This window comes from Mercurialis annua, linkage group LG5, assembly GCF_937616625.2.
Source record: "Mercurialis annua linkage group LG5, ddMerAnnu1.2, whole genome shotgun sequence".
Taxonomy (NCBI): Eukaryota; Viridiplantae; Streptophyta; class Magnoliopsida; order Malpighiales; family Euphorbiaceae; genus Mercurialis; species Mercurialis annua.
Window position 1 is genome coordinate 45,186,707 of NC_065574.1, and position 25,589 is coordinate 45,212,295.

The 25,589-nt window shown below is 37.9% G+C and overlaps 3 protein-coding genes across 3 annotated transcripts; 2 read left to right on the top strand and 1 right to left on the bottom strand.

Moving 5' to 3' along the window:
- The first annotated feature begins 5,325 nt into the window (after positions 1-5,325).
- LOC126681926 (conglutin beta 1-like) lies at positions 5,326-5,871 on the top strand. Its single transcript, XM_050377482.1, has one exon. The coding sequence runs from the start codon at positions 5,326-5,328 to the stop codon at positions 5,869-5,871; it is 546 nt and encodes a 181-aa protein (XP_050233439.1).
- A 212-nt stretch (positions 5,872-6,083) lies between these two features.
- On the top strand, positions 6,084-7,256 carry LOC126681927 (uncharacterized). Its single transcript, XM_050377483.1, has one exon. It carries the CDS (start codon positions 6,084-6,086, stop codon positions 7,254-7,256), a length of 1,173 nt encoding a protein of 390 aa, XP_050233440.1.
- Positions 7,257-20,418: 13,162 nt separating this feature from the next.
- LOC126681928 (uncharacterized) lies at positions 20,419-25,589 on the bottom strand. Its single transcript, XM_050377485.1, has 5 exons — positions 25,522-25,589; positions 25,322-25,381; positions 21,987-21,991; positions 21,357-21,392; positions 20,419-21,188 (listed from the first exon to the last, which is right to left on the bottom strand). The coding sequence occupies exons 1-5, from the start codon at positions 25,587-25,589 to the stop codon at positions 20,419-20,421; spliced, it is 939 nt and encodes a 312-aa protein (XP_050233442.1).

Below are 25,589 nucleotides of genomic sequence, written 5' to 3' on the forward strand. Positions count from 1 at the left end.
TGAGCAGGTAAAATTTCAAAGTTATATAAATAAAGACCTTTCAAATGAAAGAATACTAATACGTAACAGGTTTGGGACACCACACACCCTAGTCACAGACAACGGGAAACAGTTCGATTGCGCAAAGTTCAGGGAATACTGCGCCGAGTTAGGGATCAATTTGAAATTTACTTCAGTAGCACACCCGCAGACCAACGGACTCACAGAAGTAACCAACCGCACCATCCTATCCGGAATCAAGAAGAGACTCGGAGACTTGAATGGGAGATGGATAGACGAACTATACCATGTCATATGGGCTTATAGAACAACTCTCAGGAGGGCCACAGGGGAAACACCTTTCCGACTCACTTACGGAACAGAGGCTGTCCTCCCCGTAGAAATGGGAATGCCCACACTAAGGGTACAGGTCATAAACAAAGAACGCAATGAAGAAGCATTGAAGCTGTGCTTGGATCTACTAGAAGAGAGAAGGCACCAAGCAGCCATACGCGCAGAAGCTTATCGCAGACAAATGACTAGGTATCATAATGCCAGAGTCAAAGAACGAAGTCTGTCAGAAGGAGATTTAGTCCTTCGAAAAGCAGAGATAGGGAAAGGAGCGGCAGGAGTAGGAAAACTCGAACCCAACTGGGATGGTCCTTACCGAGTCACAGAAGTCGTAGGAAAAGGAGCATATAGAATAGCTCAGTTAGAAGGCACACCATTGCCTAGAACCTGGAATATCGAGAATTTAAAGAAATATTTCCAGTGAAAGATGTAACAAACGAATAATGAATAAAGTTGCATCTCGTATTTTTTCCATTTTTTAACATATCTACTAAATTATCATGCATGACCATGACTCAGTGAATAGACGCAACAAAAGGCAAACAGAAACACCATTCATAAAGTATAGAAAATGTTCAGAAATACCAGAAAAAGGAGAGTTTCCCATGAAACCCTCCGAGCAAAAGGAAATAAAAGAACAGAAGTGCTACAGCAAAAGTAGTACAGAAATTAGAAAGCTAGCTAAACGGCCCAACGTACGGCCAATCACTCTTCCTCTGGATGGGTCGCTCCCTCCTTTGGACCAATCGTATCTTCTGGAATCTTGTCCTCCAAAGTTTCCTCGATTAAATCAGAAGCTAAGGGATCTTGATCCTGAGCATCAGAAAGATGAGAGTCTTGGACTAATACCAAGGCTGTCTCTGACACAGAGGATTGACCTAGAGGACCCTTGTCGCTACTAGCATCTGGGTCAGAACCCGATAATTTCTCAGGAGGATCTACAACATTTTTCACACCTTCGCTGATAACATCAGAAGGAAGCACCGGTGACACAGGCAATCCAGCTTTCTTGGCAGCTACCTTAGCCGCAACACGTTGACCCAGAGCCCGGAGATCAATCGACAGAAACTTGTTGATGTCATAATCTGGATAATCTTCGCGTACTATCTTGATCACCGTGGCACAAAATTCAGTCATTGCATCCCTTTTGTTGTTCTGCTGCTCTTGAGTCAACCTCTCACATGTAGCCTGAAGCTGCAACAAAGTAGCTTCACGATCAGAAACGTTCTTCTCTAGGATCTTGATGCGATCCAGGGCCGTTTGATGCTGCTTGTTTAGCTTCGTCCTCTCCGCAGACATAGAGTCCCGTAATGAAGCCATCTCTCTCTCATGCCTCAACTCCAGCGACGCAGTCTCCTCCACCTTGCAACGGACTACGGCATTTCCTTGTATAAGCTGAAAACATGAAAATAAAGGGTGAAGAAAGAGAAGACACTAAAAGGTCACAAAGGAAAGAAACAACAAGAAATGAATACCTGCAATAAGGCAGAATCGATCCGGTCACAAGCACCTGACCCAGTACAATTGTCCCAAACTTCCATGTCCTTCGGAAATTGCACAAATTGAGAAAACAAAGCACCCACCTCAGAAGAAGAAGCTGACAGCCCCTCAATATTTTGCTCCAACCATTCTCTAGGATTGGGGCAGGCATCTAAATTCTTCTTAAGGCGTTTCGCAAGCCCCTGTCTGGTTCGTTCACGGATATCACGCCCTTTCTTGCTAGAAGAAGCTGGCAGTCCAGGCTCAACGCCCTTCTCAATCTTGACAGAGGGACGAGGAGGCAAGGACAAGGAAGCAGGACGAGACCCAGTGATGACAGCAGAGTCATCATCAAAGGTGAGAGTCAAGGCATCAAGAAAATCATCCCCCATTCCTGCAAAGGCAACACGCATAAATAAACATCCAAACAAGATAAAAGCAAAATAAAGACTAACAACAAGCATACCCTGAGACGCAGACGTCAAATCTACAAAAGATAGAGGTGAGGGAGAACGGCAAGACTGGGACAGGGTACCATCACTCTCAAGAGGCCCCTCAATCACAGTACGAGGAGGCAACTCAATATGAGGAAACTTACGGTACAAGTACCTATCCACTAAGTCACAATAATCGAATAACTGAGACTGGGCATCATCTACTAAAGAATCTATGGCTTCTGAGTCAGTAACACAAAGGGGAGAAAAAGATAGGGACTCAGAATCATCCACCCAATCAGAGGGGAAGTTAGCAAAAGCACTGTCCTGACCCACAACAAAGAAAGAACGTTGCCAACGCTTAGTAATTTTTGGCAAAGCATCAATCAGACGCTTGCCTCGATGAGCAGCCAAACGGTGATAAAATTCATTACTCCTACGCGTTATAAAGAAAAGCTCATTCAACAGACCCAAAGAAGGAGTCAAACCCTTGTCACAGACTAACTCAATAAAGCAACACAAGACACGAATGGCATTTGGATGGATTTGACCTAAGGGAATCCCATAGTCTTTAACAAAAGACTCAATCAAAGGATCTAAAGGAAAACGTAGCCCACAACGGAATTGCTCCTTATAAACGATTACTTTCCCATCTCCCACATTCTCATTAGCACTCATACGAGCACCACAGACTGAAAGAAAATAAGCCATTGGAATCCCATAATCATCACGAATTTCACCCAAAGACTCTCTATCAATATTAGTAACAAACGAACTTAAAGAATTACGATAATCAACGGCAGCGCCGGACGAAGGGAGAGACACAGAAGACCTAGTACGAGTCATACCTAGTACGGAAAATCAAGAAAGATGACGAAGCTTACCTGGAAACCACAAGGAAGGACTAAGGCGAAAAGTAATAATGGCAGCGAAGAAAAGCAAGGAAATTTCAGAAGCAATCAGCAAGAAACAAGATAGAAGAAAAAGGAAAGAAAAGAAAGGAAATTTAAAGAAGACCTAGGTAACCGTGACAGCAGTTGCTAGGATGAAAACGTGGCGCACATTCAGGAACACGAAATGATGGCAGTTTAAATTTTGAAAAACGAAATTGAAAAGACAAGGGAGGAGGCAATTACTCCTAACGGGCAGAAAGAAAAGGTGCACAACGAGAAACAGGCCCAAACAAATGGCCCGGACCAACAAGCATAAATACTTGAGAGACACAATCTTTAGGGAGGGACTAATGATGGATATCGCACCTGAAACAGTACCAGAAGACTGCGACAAGACGCAGATCTAGAACAATAGGACCAGTCGCAGGTCCTTGACCCAGAACTCAACAGTAACTAACTATTAGCACGGATAAGTCAAGCTTCCCTAAAGATCAGGGATAAGGACGAAGAACGTCTCATCATATCTAGTAGATGAGATCAGAATAAGAGAGAAGACTCCTAACACATTACAATGACGATGGTGTATATAAACCAAGCCCTGAGTCAGGTAAACCTAATTTCACTCATATTCACTCTCAACACTACTCCAAACTATCTGACTTAGGCATCGGAGGGTATTCGAGCCAACACCGGCTCGAATCCTTCTAACCTATTTTCTTTTGTAGGTTGGATCAAACTCAGACCGGCAGTTCAAGAACCATTAATTACTATATTCGTTGTATTTTACAAAAAAATATGCTAAATTTAAACATATTCATTAATTTATTTTTAAATATAAAATTGTAAATTATGATATACTCCCTCTGTCCCGTTTAAGAAGGAACATATCTCAATTCTTTTTGTCCCACTTAAGAAGGCCAATTCATAATTCCTGCCATTTTATAAGAAATTCTCTCTTATGCCCTCATTTTCTCTTTCTATAATTAAAGCTAATACTCTACACACAAATTATAAGACAAACATTAATAGGGATAAAATAAAAAAAAGTCAAGAGTAATTATTATTTCTTAATTATGTGCATAAGGGATATGTCCTTTCTTAAGTGAGACGAAGGGAGTACTTGATAAAAATGAAATATATAGTTTAAATTAATAAAAACGGTAAATAAATTTTTTTTTTGGATAAATGATGATTTAGATTAGGTACAATCACAAAAAGTGGAAGACAAAAAATTCAAATCAAGGGACCACAAAATTGTACAAACATCATTTTTCGAATTGGGAAATGTGGATGAAAAGTAATAAAAAACTGAATCGCCTTGCAAATACAAGAATAAGCAAGAGACTTGATGGATACCGAATCCTACACTAATTATAATAGAGCCGAGTCACAGGAGATCATTTTCAAGTGATATCAGACTCCTAATGAGAGACCTGAATATATGAGGAAGACGGCCGAATTCATGGGATTCGCCGATGTACCTTTCAACAAGATGAAGACCGAATCCCTTAGGATCCGCCCAGAGCGCGTCGATCTTGGGATCTGGATAGATCGCCAGATCTACTATAATATCTCGAAGTATCTTCCTATTTGGACACAATCTCCAACTTAGGAAGATAAGCTCTATCTTAGGAAGTCGAGACTATTTAGGAAGACGTTCCTAAATAGGACTCATGTCTGAATAAGGTAGATCACGCCAAATCAGGGTCAATCCCTACAAAGTAGAATTCACTTACCAACTACAACTCTACAAGGTATGTAATCATCTACTATAAAAAGGAGCATGAGGTATGCCTAAAAACACAATTACATTCATATACTCAAAATGCTGCTCAAGGCTCTAAACTGACTTTTTCATCGGAGAGTTAATCGGACAACCACCGTCCGGTTAGCTTCTACCCTGTTATGCAGGTCTCATTCATCGGTTCAGAAGGCAGACTCCATCAATTGGCGCCATCTGTGGGAAAAGCTTAACTAAACTTCAAACTCGAAGGAGCTTTTCTGAACTCAAACAAATTTCATTGAAGAAGATGACTTCTGAATGAATGAACCTAAAAGAAAAATAACCAATGGATCCGAAAAACACGCCGAAAATAATCAACGTCATTGAAGACGGACTGCATGGTTCCGCTGGGAGAAGTGACACCTGAGGAACCTCTTTTTCAACCCCACAGTATCAAACTAATCCGATGAGAGGAAGCAACCCAATTGCTTTCAATCTGAGAACTGATGAGCAACCAACGCCAGGCATGGCAGCGCAAGATCTGTACGGCGATATGTTGAAAAAAGTGCTAGAATCTGTCCAGGCAAACCTGGATAAATTGGCCAGCGAAGCAAAAAGAACAAACGACAGGCACGAAGAAACAATGAAAATCCTGAGGGATAATTTCAGTCCAACAACAACAAGGAGAAGAGGAAGAACCGAAAACGCAAACCCAAGCCGACAAGAGCCAACCAGAGGAAGAAGTGACAAAAGAAGAAAACCCAGAAACAAAGGAGGAGACGAGGAAAGAAACGAGGGAAGAAACAACATAAATCAACGAGAAAATGAGAACAAGAGCGACGAAGAATGCCCAGAAAATCAAGAAAATGGAAAAGACAAATCCGACGAACAAACCCCCAGAGAAACACCCAGAAATGAGCAAAACCAGGATGATGCCCGAAGCGGGCTAAACTCGAAAAGAGAAGAGCGAAGGGAGAAAGAAAAAGAAGATGCACCACCCGAGAGTAAATGACAGGAAAAAGACGCAAGGAAAGAGCAACCGAAGAAAAAAATACCAAGAAGGGGAGGGCGAGCCCTCAGAAGCGCTCCAAAAGAGCAAAGCCACATACGTAGTGGAAGAAGATCTAGAAGAGAAGATAGCCAAGGCACTAAAGAAACTGAAATTGGAAGAGCTTGATATAGACGACCTCAGGGTGAAGGGATCACCCCTTTCGCCCCGAAATCATGGAAGAAACGATTCCATACAACATGAAACTGCCGGTTTTGTCAACGTTCAATGGAGAAGGAGATCCGCGGGATCATACTTCCAGATTCACAGCCACCATGGGGCTACTAAGCGTATCAGACGCAATTCTACGCCGAGTATTCCCAACCACTCTCACAGGAACCGCCCAAAGGTGGTACAACAAGCTGAAACCAGGATCTGTCAAGAGCTTCACCTCGCTATCGACAGAGTTTCTCAACAGATATCTCACGAATATACCAGCAAAAACAACCACTAGCATCCTGAGGTCATGCATTCAGGAAGAAGGAGAAACATTAAGAAGCTATATCGAGCAATTTAACAAGCAAGCTATGAAAATCGATAATCTGAATGTCGACATGGCAACCGAAGCGTTGCGGGAAGGAACGCGATTCGGCAAACTAGTAGACAAGCTGCTAATTAATAAACCCACGACTTTCTCGAACCTAATGGGCATAGCCCAAAAATACTTCGAGCTAGACAAGGGTCGGAGGGCAATTCGCGGGAAAGAAGCAAAGGGAAAAGAGTCAAAAGAGAAATCCAAGGAAAAATCAAAGTCGAAATCTCAAGATAGAAGAGGAAGGCCAGAGGAGAGTAGGCGATTCGCCCCCCAAACTAGGTACGAGCCTGGGTACGACCCCCGAGACGATGAAAGCAACTTCACACCTCTGAGTACCAACCGAACTAACGTCCTCATGTGGATCAAAGATAACGTCAAGAACGTAGTATGGCCGCCCAAGATGAAAGCCGAAATAAGAGACACAAGAAAATATTACAAATTCCACGAAGATCATGGACATGAGACAGACAGTTGCAGAGATTTGAAAGTCGAAATCGAGAGAATGATAGATACAGGAGAACTAAGGAAATTAGTGGCCCACAAACCAAAAAACAATGACAAAGGAGAAAAAAGGAGTAGAGATTACAAAGGAAAAGAGAAAGAAGACGAACGCTCATCAAAAATACTAGGGACCATACACATGATCAATGGAGGAGGACATAGCAGCTCAACGATTAGAAGAAAACAAAGAAAAGAAGTGATGAACATCAGAGAAACCCACATGTCACCTGTAATTTTTGATGTTGAAGACTACGAGCACGTGAAAGCACCCCACAACGATGACCTGGTGGTGACTACTATCATTGAGAACTGAAACATGGAGCGAATCCTAATTGATGAAGGAAGTGCAGTAAATCTCATGACAAACGCGGCATACAAGATGCTTGGAGGAACCGCGTCAAGGTTGCTGTCACGACCCAAATTTATGGGTCGCGACTGGTACTAGGGAATGAGAGTGGTAGCTCTGAAACACGTAGCAAGCCTAAAATCCTGTGTAAATTTTTCGCAAATCAAATCATATTTCATATATAAAATACATGTGACCCTATTTACAAATAATATCAGAGTTAGAATGTGTTATACAAATACATAGACAAAAACAATCTAGACTAATGCGGACCGCTTGAATGAAAATCTTCTTTTTCTTCTTGTACAAATCACTTCCGAGAATTAGAACTTCGGAAGATTGACTCTCCAAATAATATCATGCTATCCCTGAAAAATGGGAGCAACGGGATCAGTATAAAACTGAGTGAGTTCACCAAAGTACACGCAATATCACATAAAGGGTTAAAACCGTTGAAAACCCATTTTATATATAGAAAATACTCTTTTGAAATCATATTGCATACCCTCTTTACTTTCCTTCATAACTTTTTGTTTATTTCATAAACTTATAGTTTATACGTATTTGACATCTCTGATTTCTTATTATGGTGTTGATAATTTTCTTTCTCGTTTTGTTGCATTAGTTTTCGACCGAATCTTAAATCTTAGTTTATATCATTATGATTCTAAGTTGAATAAAATCATTGGCAAGTCTCTTGTGACTTGATCTTTATGGTTGGGTCACGAGATAGTTCAACCGAGTTACCCACAACCATGTGGCACAGTCCTGAAATAGTTCAACCGAGTTACTCATGCCACTGCTTAATCCCAAATTGCGAGTCCTGAGATAGTTCAACCGAGTTACTCACCAGACACAGGTCCCGAGATAGTTCAACCGAGTTCAACCTCGTGTCTACATTCAGACTCTGCACCCTACAAGTCTTTTGAACTTAATTGTCGATTCATATAATTCCTATTGACATTTAATAGGAATGTTTATTCACATTGTGTCTCGATCTTGTTTCGTATTGATTCTCGATGTATCGTACTTACTTTTTATTTCGCATGAGTCCCGAGGACTATCATCGAGAATGGATGAGATACAGGTCCCGGGAAAATTCTACCGAGTTCCACCTTGTATCTCAGTTCTTATTATTGAATATGTCACAGTACACTTTTCTTATCTCATGTATTTATCATTTTGATGATTTCTGTTGGGTTTTCTTGATCCTTTATGGACCATGACATGCACAATACACTCTAAGAACATATATTTATAACACACGCACAATATGGTATTGATTATGTTTAATAGTACGTATAGGAACGTACTATGTTCTTTTATAAATATTCGAATAATAGTACAAATAGGAATGTACTCTACTTTGCTTATTCGCATTTGGTTCATATAACACTTACTTTATACCCCTCCCCGGTGTTTAAGCATATATATTCTTTTCATTTATTTATGTTATTGTCAGAATAGCACCGTACGATAAAACACCATTTTCGAAACATACATACGTATACATTTTAAAAACATATATTTCAAATATATAAATATTCATATAGCCTTTCGTATTAAAATATGTGGCTTTATGAATATTGACGAGTAATTTAAAGTGTACTCACCACTTGCTATCCAAATTCTTCAAATAAGCATGACGACATCTCGATCCGTTTGCCTCAAGCCTTTCGATAGTCGCTCGTCCGATCTACTCAATATAAAAATAGCAAGAATTAGTAAAATTCTAGCTATTATTAACTTAACCAAAAATTATGTTTCTTGGCAACTTCGGCTATCGAAACCGCTTACTTAAAATAGTCTGACCCCTAAAAAAATTGACATTCTTAAAATTGACATTCTTAAAAAAAATTGCTATCCAAATTCTTCAAATAAGCATGACGACATCTCAATCCGTTTGCCTCAAGCCTTTTCGATAGTCGCTCGTCCGATCTACGCAAATATAATAATAGCAAGAATTAGTAAAATTCTAGCTATTATTAACTTAACCAAAAATTATGTTTCTTGCCAACTTCGGCTATCGAAACCGCTTACTTAAAATAGTCCGACCCCTAAAAATATTTGACATTCTTAAAATTTAGAACGTCGCCTACAACTTTATTTCAGGTCTCGGACCATGAAACACACCTGAAGGTGGCAAAAATCAGCTCGGAAGTTATTTCTTTGGAGCTGTTTACAAGTGCAGGGCAGATTGCACGACAAAATGTTCTGTCCAAATGAACATCTTAGAGTCCGATTCAACTGAAACTAAAACTTAGACAATTATAGTTAACATCCTAAAGTTTCCGTATCAACAAACGGAACTTGATTTGGAATTATACAGCCCGAAATATTGCCTTTGCAATATCGCTGTTTCGTAAGACATTTTCTGCAAAACGTCAATTTAGTTTACGTGACTCATATTCAATCCTTAGACACCCATAACAAGCATGAAATCAATCATAGTCAAGCCCCTATACTTCCTTATAAACATGACAATTCAAGTCTCAAACACCATTTAAAACACCTAAGCATGAACTACACAATTTGGCCGAGTATCATTACCATTTTTCAATCAAGTTTCCATCAAACATCTATCAACCAATTCCAATTTGTAATCAGCCCTTTATACCTCCAAATTATGCTTAATATTATCATTTAAACTCTATATAAACAACCTTCATCATGGCCAAATACTTGACTCTATTTGATTCTCAATTTAATCAATTATACAACAACAATTCTATAACTTACAAACAACAATCATCAAACACTAACGACTCCATCATTATGCCGAAACATAGACCAAACCACCATCAAACTTCATCAATCAATACTTAAAAAATTTTCAGAAAATACATACCTTGATGATTGTCTCTTAGCCAAAGCTTAATCATCAAAATTCACCATCCAAAATCATTCAATTAGCTTACAATTCACTTTACACAAAAATCAAACAAAAATCCCAAGTTAACTCACAAAAATCATAGTTCAGAAACCCTAAAACCAAACTGATCATTTTACCTTATATTATTGGGATATATCAGTAGATATTGGTCTCCTCTTTCCGTTGCCGCGAGAATCGTCCAAATCAGATAAAAAAACGAATGAGTTATGCTCCTTTTAAGTTTGGTTGATGTTCTTCCATGGAGAAAGGGTGAAGGACGAATTTTGGGAGCTGAAAATGATATGTTTGTTGAGTTTAAACTCATATGCAAGTGGATTAAATAGGTGAGGCAAGAGTCTCCTTTAATCCTTGAGTTTGTCACCTCCTCAACCTCTAAGTTCTAACTTTTCTTTCGTCCAATTTAGTGCGTATAGCACTAAATCTTTTAGGCCCAATTAAATCCATATTATTTATTCTCAAATAAATAATATTAGCCCCATATCTTATAAATTTACTTTCCAATAATTTATTTTGGCAATTTTGGCTAAAAATGCTCAAATTTCCATTTTGAGCTAACTTGCATTTTTTCATCCAATATTTCATTTTAATGACCATCGATAACCACTTTATCGATATTATTTTCTTATCTTGAGAAAATAGAGTAAAACACAACTTCCTCCGGAATATTGTGGCTAAAAGTCCACTTTAGTCCTTAAAGTGGCTAATTTGTATTTTAACTCAACTTCTCTATTAACTGACATGCTTAACTAAACAATGTCCGAAAGTAATGAAACTTTTTCCATAATTTCTTAAAAATATTTCACGGATCGTGGCGTAAAAATTATTAGCTCGGACTTTCCAACTTATTTTATTTTATTCCCTTTAGTCCCGATTAAATCCAATTGATCGCATAATAATTTTCAATTAAAATTATTATTTTACGATAATTCCAATAGACCCGCTTCGCTCTAAATCCTTATTATCCAATCTTAATCCGACATTCTTGTTCTTAATCATTACGATTATGCCTCGTGGCACTTCACGTAATACCTCAAAAATTCAGGTTATTACAGTTGTGCCGAGTCCCGATCCCGCAATCAGGACTCGGTGGCCCCTCCATCAATCCGCTGGGAGCGGTCACAATGGAAGTAATAATCGGCCCAGAGAGAGGAATCAACAAAAATGTTATGTCATTATTCAACATAGTTGACATGGAGCTAACATACAACGCCATCCTTGAAAGGCTTTCCTTCACGATTCGGCTGCAATGACTAGCATAAGAGCACTGGCAATGAAAGTACCAACTGAAAAGGGGGTGGTGACGCTGAGAGGAGATCATAATATAGCCAAGAAATGCTACGAAGAGTCCGTGGTGGATCTCCAAGAAAACAAGACCGAGAAGAAGGAAAAATAGGGAGGAAAAACGACCCATCGCTACTAAAGATTTTATGTCTTATCCGATGGCGTCACAACTATCTTTAATATTATGTATGAAGTCTTTTAATCAATAAAGTTCAATTTTTCTACTATATGATTGGCCAGGAGAATCACAAAAGAAATAAAAAATCAAGATTTATCGTGAATGATTAAACCAAAGACGAAAAATAATAAATATTGAGCTTAGATTAACTCAAGAAAGGCAAACCACCACAAAAGAGTTTAGATTAACTCGAACAAAGCAAAATTACAAAACAGAGTTTAGATTAACTCGAACAAAGCAAAATTACAAAACAGAGTTTAGAAACTCGAACAAAGCAAAATTACAAAACAGAGTTTAGATTAACTCGATCAAAGCAAAAACTCCAAAACAAGAGTTTAGATTAACTCTCGAGGCAAAAAAGGTTAAACTTAGAGTTTAAACTAACTCTAAATCAAGCATCGACTCGTCCCAAACCACAGAAGAGCAGAATGAAACAAAAACAAAAGCAGACATTCGATCTGATACTGAGGAAAAAGAGATATATTCATAAACCGATATTACAAAAATAATATTACAAAACAAGACTGTCTCACATAAAAAACAAAACAAAAATCTACTTCGCACGATCCCTCGACATTTTCTCAAGAAGATCACGAGTAATGGCTTGGGGATCCAACCCATTGACTCCAGACAAATCGATGTTTAGGTTCTGCTCTAAAAGTTTTATCCCAATGGCGAGACGATACTCACTAATCGAAGCAGAATAAAAGGCCTTCGCATCAAGAAGACGAATATGAAGGCCCTCTACCTCAGACCTCAGCTTATCTCACTCTTCGCCAACAAGAGTATTGACCCGGATAAGCTCCTCAATCTCCTGAGTCAGGTCATCGGTTTTCTTCTCAATCACTTTGACCTGGCGATCATTAATCGCATCCTGCGCCTTTAGCTGTGACAGGAGAGAATCATGCTCTTCTAATGAAGCTTTCAGCTTCACCCTCTCAGACTCAGAAGTCGCCAGAAGAGAAGAAAGACGCTCGACTTCCTCTTCGGCACATTGACGACAATCGTTCAGCACCAAAACAGATTGAAGGGCCTACCATACAAAATGAAGGAAAACAAATCATATATATATATATATATATATATAACGGAAAGCGACTCTAAAAAACAGTTTACGAAAATAACAATCAACTTACCAAGAAGCCATGAAAACAAGCAATGTCCGAAAGCTCCTGCCCATGTTTGGATGCAAACCAAGTAATATCTTCAGGAATTGCCAGAGTCCTGATGTATTCGCCAGAACCTGAGGGTTCAGCAAGCTGGCCGGATCATGGTCTTCAACCCACTGCACCAAGCTAGGAGCAGAAGAAGAACCTCTAAGGAGACTCTCTCTTGAAGGAGATTTGTCGTTAACTCGACGCCGCTTCCTGGACGACGAACCCATAACGTCTTGACTCGGTAAAACCTCCTCCGAGTCAATAATAATCACCTCGCTCGAATTTACTTCCCCAGCTTCTTTCGGAATATTCACTGGAGATGGAGGGGGAAGTGGAGCTACAACAGCCTCATCGCCTAAAAGTTCTTCAACCGCTTCGCCATCTGTTATGACGATTACTCCGTCACCAGCAAGCAACACTGTCCCGGCGGGAACTACAGCATCTTGAGCCTCATTTTTTGGAATAGGCTCGGCGATATGGACTTCATGACAGCCCATTGGAATATCCAAATCTACTTGAAACCCGGAAAGCAAATCGTGAGAAGAAGACATCCTACAAAAGGAAAAGAAACACTAATAAAGTTAAAAATATATATATATACCTTGAAGAAAGGAATAATGAAGATCCGCAAAGCCACGAGAAGGATCTTCCAAAGGAAACCATCGATATCGAAGATGACTACTAATTAAAACTTCCAAAACGGGACGTTGAAAAACACTATGGAATGACAAGTCAAAAGTAAGGATAGACTCGGACAAATTTTAAAGGAGACAGATAATTTTGAATTTGATAAGTAGAAAAACCATCCGGAAAATAAAGAAAAGCAAAGTTATGATACACTATAAAGGAACGCCCCCGCCAGCGATTATTTAAATAAGGCAGAAAAATACGGGATCGACCTCTCCTACCAAGTGAAAAGGCGAAGCAACCATCACACTTTCTAAAATCTACGAAATAATGGAGGACATTAAGAGAAGGGGTATGACCCCGAAGCCTACACGCTTCCACAAAAGCGAGTATTATCTTAATCGTACCTGGATAGAGCTGCCTTAAGGTGACTCTTAAATCCCTACACACTTCTACTAAAAAAGGGTCTAAAGGGAACCTAAGACCAGCGGCAAATTGTTCTTCAAAAACAATCGCCCTACAAGACGAGCCAGGGGACCCAGAGGCAGCCATATCGGCACCGGGTAATATTACTCTATAGTCAAAAGGAAAATTATACTTAAAATAAATATCCAAGACTTCGTTCCTACGAAGCCCTGATCTGGTGATGGCCATGGCGTGTGCATGCATTTTCTGCTCGACTAAGAGGCATCCAAGAACAGAAAATTACAAACATAAATGGAAATAAAAAGATCAAACAAGGAAAATATCTAAGAACACCAAGAACAACAAAGCAATTCCCAGAATACTATTTACAGAAGACAAAGAAAACAGAGAAACAGCTCTAAATCATCAAAGCACAAACAAGCAAAAGAAACATACCTGAAATCTTCAAAAGTTTATAATCAAATGGTGGAAAGCAGCAAACAAATGGAGAAGAGAACAATCCCAAAAAAGCCATATGAATATAATCAGCAAGTAAGAGTATTTTCAAAAATAAGTTGAAATGAAAAGAGAAAAGAGAAACATGAAGAGTTTAAATACGAGGAACATGATGACACCAAATCATTAAATAGCGACACGTGGAAGGAAAGAGAAACTTACTAGAGAAGTAAAACGACTCGACAGAATACGAAACGACTCGCCCAGAATATAAAAGACTCAACTCCAAAAGAGCCAAAATTCACTAAGGCATGAATACCAAATACTTCAGCTCACTTGCGGAGGGGCTAATGATGGATACCGAATTCTACACTAATTATAATAGAGCCGAGTCACAGGAGATCCGTTCTCAGGTGATATCAAACTCCTAATGAGAGACCTGAATATATGAGGAAGACGGCCCAATCCATGGAATTTGCCGATGTACCTTTCAACAAGATGAAGACCGAATCCCTTAAGATCCACTCAGAGCGCGTCGATCCTAGGATCCGGATAGATCGCCAAATCTACTATAATATCTCGAAGTATCTTCCTATTTGGACACAATCTCCAACTTATGAAGATAAGCTCTATCTTAAAAAGTCGAGACTATTTAGGTAGACGTTCCTAAATAGGACTCATTTCTGAATAAGGTAGAACACGTCAAATCAGGGTCAATCCCTACAAAATAGGATTCACTAACCTACTACAACTCTACAAGGTATGCAATCATCTACTATAAAAGGAGCATGAGGTATGCCTAGAAACACAATTATATTCATATACTCAAAACGCTGCTCAAGGCTCTAAACTGACTCTAGCATCGGAGAGCTAATCGGACAACCACCGTCCGGTTAGCTTCTACCCTATTTTGCAGGTCTCATTCACCGGTTTAGAAGCAGACTCCATCAAGACTCATAGAAAATTACCAAATTGTTGAACACCCTATCGTTATGAGCTTTCCAAAGGTCCCAAATACCGAAAAACCAAACTAAACGGTAAATACATACATTTTTAGTCACTAATTTAATAATATTTCCCAAGAGAAATCCTAATTTTTTTATATTTTCTGAATTTGGAGAAGTATATTGAATTTTTTTTAAAAAATTATAATATATTAAGAATTTTATGGTTTCATCCGGCTTTGGAATGTATTTTAATGCCATATAGTAAGTTGTCGGTGCCAAAGCAAAACATCATTTAATCTGCATTTAATCAAAAAATAAAAATATAGACTTGTGTAGTTGAACACATTTTAAATGTCTTCACCTCCGCTTGTTTAAAGATATATTCCACTATGAGAAAAGAGATTTTTAAGGTATAGTTGAATTAGTTAAACATTTTTTTTAAGTGAAGTTAGAGGTTCAAATTATATTTATATACGTATCATTTGAAATTTGATATTAGAATTTTATCTCTTGTAAAGAAACCTATTCAACTTGAAAATAAAAAAAATCTAGATATGTTGTCTCATAATTAAAATCCGTTCAATTTTTTTTTTGAGAATCAATAATGCATTTATTAATGAACTAAATCGGATACAAGTTCATTGACCGGAAAAGGAACACTTCCGTCATTACTACCAAAGAAAATTCCCCACTTTGCAAGGGCATGGGCCACATGATTACAAGCCCTATTAGCATAAACAAAGCTAACATTCCTGTCCAGGCTAGCTGCTTGCTACGTTTTTTGCATCCATCTCCCAAATAATTTTGCTGAACTGCAAGTCCTTGGCCAAAGAGAGACCAAAAGCCACCGCCTTCACTTCTGCTATCTCTGCCGACGTACACCCGTTCACCATAGCCACTCCACTCCGGATAATCTGCCCATTACAGTCTCGGCAAACTGCACTTAAAACTGAAAACCCCTTCGCGACTGAGATAACTGCGTCGGAGTTTATTTTTAGGCATAGGGGAGGCGGAGGAGACCACGAGCTAACATCTTCTGACCTCACTACCATTCTATTCCGTACCTGACATGAGCTTGAGGACAACATTGAGTCAATGCTGCTGAATAACAACGGAGGCGGCAAACGATAGTTTCCAAACACAATATTATTTCGGTCCAGCCAAATACACCATAATACCATAACAAAAACCTGATCTTCCTCCTTCTTAAGCGTGCTCAGCATTAAAGTGACCCATTCTTTCACGTTTCTCGTCTGAAAACAATCAACCCTCAGATTCAATGGCGATAGAAGCCAAAGGCCACGCACCTCTTGGAACTCTTTAATACAATGAATGACGGACTCTTCTTCAACCAAGCATCTAGGGCACATTTCAGATATTTGAACGTTCCTTCGAACCAAGTTAGCATTACACGCAAGTGAATTATGCCCTATCCGCCAAAGAAAGTGTTTAATCTTTGGAGGAATCGATAGCTTCCAAATAGAGTTCCACATTGCAGTCTGTTCATGAGCATTCGACGGACCTGCTTCCCCACTCTTCGCCATATTCATGGCGATGTAATAAGCTGATTTTACCGTAAAGCCACCCATTTTGTTATGAGGCCAAAAAAGCCGGTCTGGGGGTAATCTGTAGCTGATAGGGATTTGCAGAATATTTGCAACATCATCTTTACAAAAAGCAACTTTTAATTTTCCAACGTCCCAACACTTTATAACCTCATCAATAAAAAAGCTAACCCGGGTCTCATTATCCACGTTTACAGTACCATGAGGTTTCATGAAAGCAGCATTTGGAATCCAATTATCAGTTCTGGCCTTGACAGATTGGCCATTGCCTATTCTCCAAGCCAAACCCGACAAAAGGACCTTTCTACCTTCTAGGAAGCTCTGCCACACGAAACTAGCTTGACGCGATATCGGAGCCTGCAGAACATCGCTTCTCGGATAGTACTTTGCTCGAAAAACTCTACTACTAAGCGAATCCGGGAACTGAGAGAGCCGCCAAACTTGTTTAGCTAACATTGCTAAATTAAAGGCACGAAGGTTTTGAAATCCTAGACCTCCCCGTTTCTTGGATTTACAAATATTATCCCAACTAACCCAAGGGATTTTCCTTTTTTCCTCCGAGCCGCTCCAATAAAACCTTGCTGTGGAGCTTTGCATCTCATTACAAAACGAGATAGGAAGAGCAAAGCAACTCATAATGTACGTGGGGATGGATTGAGCAACCGACTTGATAAGAACTTCACAACCCGCCTTCGACAGAAACGACTCTTTCCAACCTGAGATTCGCTTGTGGAGTCTGTCTCGTAAGAACGAAAAAATAGGCTTTCGAGATCTACCTATAAGCGTCGGCATGCCAAGGTATTTCTGAAAAGAGCTCACTTCTTTAATGCCCAACACTTCCCCAATATCATTACGGACAGCTTGTTGAGTCCCTGAACTAAACATCATTTTCGATTTGTCAAAATTGACAAGTTGGCCCGAAGCTTTCTCGTATCCATTTATCACCTCCTTTAGGACTCTACACTCCCGAATAGTAGCCTTGGCGAAGACAATGCTATCATCCGCAAAGAAAAGGTGGTTAATAATAGGAGTACCCCTACAAACCGATCCTCCAGACAAACTGCCCTCCTCCACTTTTTTTCTCAACATTGCCGAAAAACCTTCTGTGCATAAAAGAAATAAATACGGAGACAGCGGGTCACCTTGTCGCAAACCCCGTTGAGGGAAAAAATGACCATTAGGTTTACCGTTAATCATAACCGAGAAAGAGACCGATCTAACACAAGACATGATAAGACCAATTAAGTGCTCGGGAAACATCATCGTTCGCATCATACCCTCCAAAAAAGACCACTCTACTCTATCATACGCCTTACTCATGTCGAGTTTAAGCGCCATCAATCCTCTTTTACTTCTCGACCTTTTAGCCATGGAATGGAACATTTCGAAAGCCACAATAGCGTTATCGGTAATAAGGCGTCCCGGAACAAAAGCGCTTTGAGACTCATGGATAACAGTGGAGAGAACACCCTTTAGTCTATTAGCCAATGTCTTCGAAATTAATTTGTATATGACATTACACAAACTAATCGGACGGAACTCTTTCATCGACGATGGCTTAGAAACTTTTGGGATGAGAACAATATTAGTATGATTCATGGTCTCAGGCATCACCCCATCCCTCAAAAATTTATGAACACATCTCACCACATCACTCCCCACAACATTCCAATAAGTCGTATAAAACATAACCGACATACCGTCCGGTCTTGGCGCTTTGGAGGGACCCATTTGTTTCAGCGCATGCGTTATCTCATCCGTACTGAAATTCTGGTTTAGAAGAGTAGCTTGGTCCTCAGAAATAGCCGAATCAACACACCCAAAAACAGCTTCTTGGCTTTCCGGATTCGACGAAGCAAACAACTTCTGGAAATACTGAATTGCAATTCGTTGCACTGCCTCCCCACTTTGCCAGCATCCCTGTTCATCCTTAATCCGCATGATCATGTTGTTTTTTCTCCTATTCGAAGCTTTCTGGTGAAAAAACTTGGTATTTCGATCTCCGCTCTGAAGCCAGTCCGCTCTTGAGCGTTGTTTCCACATAACTTCCTCCCGAAGAAGCAACTCATTGATCTCAGCTTGGAGAGAAATGATGTACCTGTTGCAATTATCTTCCCTGTCAGTACATTGCAGTCTTTTCAATTCTTCAGTTTTTTTCTTCAATTGCTTTCTGATGCTACCGAAATACTCAGAGGCCCAAGATTGCAGTCCAGCTCCACACTCCCTTACCTTGTCCATGAAGTTAACAAACCCATTTTGACCCCAAACCTGCACCACCACCTCGTCAAAACCATCTTGACGTAACCATGCTTGTTCAAAACGGAACTGCTTAAGCCCAGACCTCTGAACTTCTTCCATCGTGCTCAGCAAAATCGGGCAATGATCAGATTGTATTCTCGCCAAATGACTCACTTGCCAGTTAAGATAGATGCTCTGCCAATGGGAATTAGCAAGAAATCTGTCTAAACGAGCTTGGATATTTTGGTCTCCCGCTCTCCTATTCGTCCACGTAAACGCATGCCCCACGTACCCCAGATCAGTAACGCAACAGTCCTCGATAGTCGACCGGAAAGCCACTAACTCTCTCTGATCTCTCAACCGACCCCCTTGTTTCTCCTCATTATACATGTAGAGGTTAAAATCCCCAAAGAGAAGCACCGGGACACTCTTATCATCACAAAGAGAATTAAGAAGCTCGCACGTAAGAATTTTGTTGTTTCCTTCCGGCCAACCGTAAACACCAACCCCCTTCCATTTAACATCCAACATCGGGTCAGCAACCTCAACAGAAATATGATGTTCAGAAAAATCAACGACACTAACATCTAAACTATTCTTCCAAAATAAAGCAAGACCACCTCTTCTACCGTTAGAATCAACAATAAAAGAGTTAAACGAACCAAAGCACCTACAAATGGCGTTAAACTCACCCCGGGTACGTTTTGTTTGCATCAAAAAGAAAATAACTGGGGAATTAGATTGAACAATATATTTTAGCGCCCTAACCGTCCAAGGATTCCCCAGACCTTGGAGGTTCCAACTTAAAATTCTCATTGCATCCGGCGAGACTGCTCCGCAGCCTCCGCCGATATCTCAATATTTCCAAACTGATCCGTCAATCCATCTCTGACTTTCTTCGAGAAAAAATTAGCCGAATCCAAATTATCCTGGATAGCGATATGATTTCGTTTGGATGAAACCACCTTACCCTTACCACTGTTATCCCCATTCACCTCTTTACGGACTGATTTACTACGGCTCCAAGTCCGTTTCTTCCCACTACTGCCCTCATTGTTCTTCTCCTGGATAACGCTACAAGACCCAGGTGATGCATTTCTTCCCACGATAACATTCCCTTGGTCGACATTGACGTCAATTAATCCATCCAGATTGCTCAATGCAGCAGCGTCTAGATCAGGGCCTATTTTTGTAACAGTCTCATGCACTACATCCCCAACACTGTTCCGGAGGTGCTCATTAGTTGTTTCCCTCACCATGTTCTGGACCTCCTCATCTAAATTTAGGACACGCCTAACCTCATCCCTGCCTAGCAAATCCGACGAGCTTGATCCTTGCTGACCCTCATATCTCTTACTCCCACTCCCCATCGATGATCTACTTCACATCATTTTCCTCTTTCTAGGTGTAGCCCGTAATCCAGGTCCATAAGGCCACTCCGAGACCTCCGTAGTCTCCGGTTTATCTTCGCATTCCACCTCCATATGATCAAGTAATCCACACCAATAACAAAAATTTTGAATACGTTCATATTTGAACGATATCCAACAGTGTTCCCCCAACAGATTTATAACTTTCGTTCCCCTCATCAAAGGCTTGGTTGTGTCTATTAAAACACGAATACGACAGTACATGTTCCATCCTTTCCCTTCTTCGTCATCCCTCTCAATAATTCTTCCAATTTTTGCACCAATTTTCCCTACTGCTGCCGTACCTCTACAGTTAAGAGGGAGATCATAGATTCTCACCCATACCGGACAACGATCAAGCATCAAATTATTTGGTTGCATATTGCCATTCAGCTCCTCAAATAATATGATTTGTTTATCAAAGTGCCACGGACCTTCCCTTAAGATTCTTCCCCTATCCGCCTTTGAGAAGAATTCGCATATAAAGAGGTTATCTCCCACATCACGAATATTAAAGCCCCTGGCTAGACGCCAAGCACTTATGAGGGCATTCTTCATATTATTCAGGTTATAAGGCTTTCTCGTTAACAGCCTCCCCACCATGCATAATTCCGTTTTTTCCTCAATCACCACGTCCACCACATCTTCGAGGTTGAGAGCGTTTTGTTCTTCATCAGTCAACCTGAGTTGCACGCATGCTTGTACTAACCCCTCTTCCATAATTGTTTCCTCCACCAGCAATACTGAGCGAAAGTAATAAGAAAAACGTACAGAGACGTAGAGAAAAACTCAAGAAACCGAGAAAAAGCTTCAAAAACGAAGAGAAAACCCTAACCCTAGGAAAACCCTAGACCAGGAGATAGACTCCACAAAAACGGGAAAGTGTTAAATCCGTTTAAAAGTTTATATACCATGTACAATACTACTATTCAACTGCATATCTCGCACTACAAAGGAACAAACGCATCCAGATACATTTTTTTTGACAAAAAAACAATACATTTAATTCTAACAATTATGTGGAAAATACTTGCAAATTAATTTTAGTCAACACTATATTCCATGAAAATTAGGGCTATGCAAGAGAATTCAATATCATAAATCCAAATCAAAATTCAAATTGAAAATATTTTAAACCGAAAATATAAAACAAAACATCTTTAGTTTCACTTGAACATGAAAAGTCAAATTAAACAAATTCATTTTTTTGTCGAAATGAAAAATCAAGATTAACAAAATCTAATTCAATTAAAGTCAACTTATATTTTAGGGAGAACATTTGGATCCGCTTTTTAGTAGAATTTTTAGCTTCTATGTTTTGAAAAAAAAAAACTCTCTTTAATTTATTTTGAAGGCTTTTTCAAACAAGTGGCAGTTGTTTTACTGTATTAATATTTTTTTTAAAATAATCCCTGCTAAAATTTATTGTTTTTATAATGTATATCTTAAATGATCTAATTATTTAGAAATTATATAAAATTATCTTATTTAAATTAAGTAGTTATAATTAGAAATTTTTTAAGATAGACTGAATCTACTACGTTGTCTGTGATTTAAACCAATTACATTATAACAACTCATTAAAATTATGGCAAAATTATAATAAATGTGTAATAAAATGTGTGCAAATTTTAATGTTGATATTATAATTTTACAATCATTTTAATGAGCTGTTATAATGTGATTGGTTTACTACACGAATGACATAATAAATTCAGTCTATCTAAGAATTGTTTTTACAATTAAATAATTTTTAATTGATTATAATTTATCAAATTTTTAATAAAAATAATACTGTTTCTTTAAATTTTTCTATTAAATATTTTATAATTATTTATAATAGAAAAATAGAAAACAAATTATACATTTTAAGATCATTTAACACATGAATAACCACAGTTCTTTAGATCTCACCAAATAGATATTGTCTGTCATCTACCAGCTATAAATAACAGCGGAACCAAATATGCGTATGTTAAAAAGTTAATGCAGATTCACTTAACTTAACATATCAAGTTCAAATAAATTTAAAATGAAACCCTAGCCCCTTTCTCTTCTCTTTTCTCTCTAACAAACCCTAACCACCTAAAACTTTTTTCTTATTTTTTTTTTCGGCAGCCGTCAATGGCTTAATTTTTCTATTGACGGTGGCCACTGGCCACCCCTTTTATTTATGTTATTTTAATTTCATAGAATATAATAAATAGCCAATTCTTTTTCATTTTTCTGACGGATTAAAATTTATCACGAAGTGCAATTCAATTATCAAGAAGCGATGATATATTGAAGATCTTTCAGTAACAAAATAGATTCGTCTATGAGCTATATTAGTTTTATCTATTTTTTATTTTTTGTCTTTTGTATAAATGTTTTACTTTGTCCTTTTTTTATGAAAAGTTTGTTGTCCTTTCTCTGTGAAAGGTTTGCTGTCTCCTTTTTAGAAGGAGTTGTTGTCTCTTTTTTAGAAGGAGTTATATCAAGTGTTGATTGAATCGGATGCAGTGAGTTTGCGGGTGTTTGGAGAAGTTTGAACGAAGAGTGATTGAAGACGGCACTTAATTCGCGAAACAGTTAGTAATTTATTTTTATTTTCATAAGTAAGGTCTGCGAATCAGGCAGCATGTTGTCTGTTCCATGTCAGGTTATCGGATTTAGTTTTTAAATTATCCCGAATTTCTTACAAATGTAACTGTTTCATATTCAATTTAATGAGATCCGATGAATTCAAAAAAAAAAGTTCAAATAAATTTGAAAAAATATCAATCAAAAAAATTATTTAATTATTAACTTTCTTCAAATCGGCCATATATTTATTTTTGGAAATTAAATAAAAATTGCGCAATTACTCTAAGGCCCCCACATATGTCATAATTCACATTTTGATATTTTTTGTTTGAAAATTAAATGATTTGGTACCTGAGTTTTAATTTTACAAACACTTACAAACTTATGTTAAATATAGGTATCAAATCGTTAACGGAATTAAAATGAGGTACTAAATCGTTTAAAAATAAAGTATCAAATCGTTAACATAATTGAAAGTGAGATACCAAATTGTTAATATAATTGAAAGTGGAGTATGAAATCGTTTGAAAGTGAATACTAAATAATTAACGGAATTAGCAAAAGCGTCTAATTGTTGACGGAATCAAAACTGAAGTACCAAATATTTGATTTTCAAATAAAAAATATCAAATTGTGAATTATAATAAATATGAGGAATTTTAGAATAATTTGCTCATAAAAATTAAACCGAAAATCATATGAACCATTTCGAATGAAAAAATTAAGATTACAACTGAATTTGTATATATGTCCTATGCTATACTCACATTTCACTGAAAGCTACATTCCAATATATTGACTTATCTTTTAAATAATTTTAAATATGTATATGAAAAAATATTTAGGTAGACTCAGTACACTACGTCATCCGTGAATTAAACTTATTATATTATGACATGTCATTAAAATAATGGCAGTATCGTAATATTACTATTCAAAAGTGTAAATAAATAATAAAAAAATTACAATAGCATCATTATTCTAATGACGTGTCATAATATAATAGGCTAGTCCACGAATGACGTGGTAAACTGAGTCTATCTAAAAATCTCTCTACGTATATGTAAAACTAGGACTAGAAATTAAGAACCAGTTGAACACTGAAAAATAGATGGATTCATCCAATTGAGTCTGTATTTGCTATGCGTGTGAAACCGATAAATGAATGTATGCTTAATTTTCATGCTTTCAAATATAATAAATCCACTTCCACTTACTACGTATTCATGTTTTGATTCCGTCGACTTCTTAACCACTAATCTAAGACTTGCAAGTTGCAACAAAAACACTTCCAATTTCTTTTATTTTAAGGAAATTATGTTCGAATCTGAAACTTTGAATTATTATTAAAAATATTAACAATACACGGATAATTATTAAAATTGAATTAAAATAATAGTTAACTTTTTAAATTGGGATAAAATTATCAAAATTCATAATTTTAGTTAAATTTTAAAAAGATGGAAATATTTAATTTTTCAAAATTATTTTGCTACTATGAAATCATTTGTCTTTTTTTCTAAATTGTTGAAATGTTTATAATGGTCAATAAAATTGTAGCACACAACCAAATAATCGAAACCGTTTGGGCACATATTTCAACTCTATTATTGAAAATGTAATTAGGATTAAAATATATAATATAGTACTTACTAATGTTAAAAGAGTTTAATATATGTGTACATGTAGCTAAGAGACTAATGGGTACTAGATAAAGTCAAGATGTAGTTATCCATGTAGAAATAAATTAGTGCACATGGAGAAAATTACAAAATAGTCAATATGTCATGCTATAAATCAAATTGGACTTAAAAATTGCAACTATGGAAGAGTATGCTTGGATCCTAGCCCTAATGATGCTAGCATGAACAAAAACATATAAAATGTGAGAATTGAGTTGATGATTTGATCCGTAACTTATATATGGTACCGATTAATGTTTTTAAAACCGGATCGGAAATCTAACCGGTTTGGTGAAGAGTTTACGATTTAGCCGGTTCAACCAATTTAACTCAGATTTATAAATAATTAATTATTAAATTAAAATATTTATAAAAGAAATGGAAAAAAAATATAAAAAAACAAGTTAATAGATTATTTATACATCATGAACGATTAATTAAATAACCATTTATACAATTTAATAACAAAAGAATTAGATTGAAAGAAGAAAAATATTACATTACAAGATTATTATTTATTGGTGATGAAAAAGAAAGAAAGAAACTTGTGGAGTATGGCGCCAATTTATAAGTTTTAATAAATACGAGGGCAAATGCTTATTTTTAATCTCTTTGAATAACAAGCATACCTCTCTAGCATCTGGCGCATCGAGCCAGAAATGATCCCAGAAGAGCTCGCAGCCTCGTACCTACCAACCGGAACTCGCCCAAGATATCTAGGATTATCCGGTCATGACCCGCACGAGTCGTGAGCCTGCGTCCTCCCTGAGTAAATGCTAGAAAATAAGAGTTAGACAAACATCGAAGCGAATCGAAAAAATATAAAGACCAAAGAGATGGTACATACTCGTGCATTGCAGCAGCCTGCTCAACAGGAGCATCTGGAACAGTGGACAT

What these genes read in the sequence shown, in the direction of transcription:
- LOC126681926 (XM_050377482.1), top strand. Translation starts at nt 5,326, where the DNA reads ATGAGAGGAAGCAACCCAATTGCTTTCAATCTGAGAACTGATGAGCAA.
- LOC126681927 (XM_050377483.1), top strand. Translation starts at nt 6,084, where the DNA reads ATGGAAGAAACGATTCCATACAACATGAAACTGCCGGTTTTGTCAACG.
- LOC126681928 (XM_050377485.1), bottom strand. Translation starts at nt 25,589, where the DNA reads ATGTCCACTGTTCCAGATGCTCCTGTTGAGCAGGCTGCTGCAATGCAC. An exon ending in GAGTATGTACCATCTCTTTG is followed by an intron (nt 25,382 to 25,521) that starts GTCTTTATATTT and finishes TCCGGTTGGTAG; the next exon opens with GTACGAGGCTGCGAGCTCTT. An exon ending in GAATAGTAGTATTGTACATG is followed by an intron (nt 21,189 to 21,356) that starts GTATATAAACTT and finishes ACTTTCGCTCAG; the next exon opens with TATTGCTGGTGGAGGAAACA.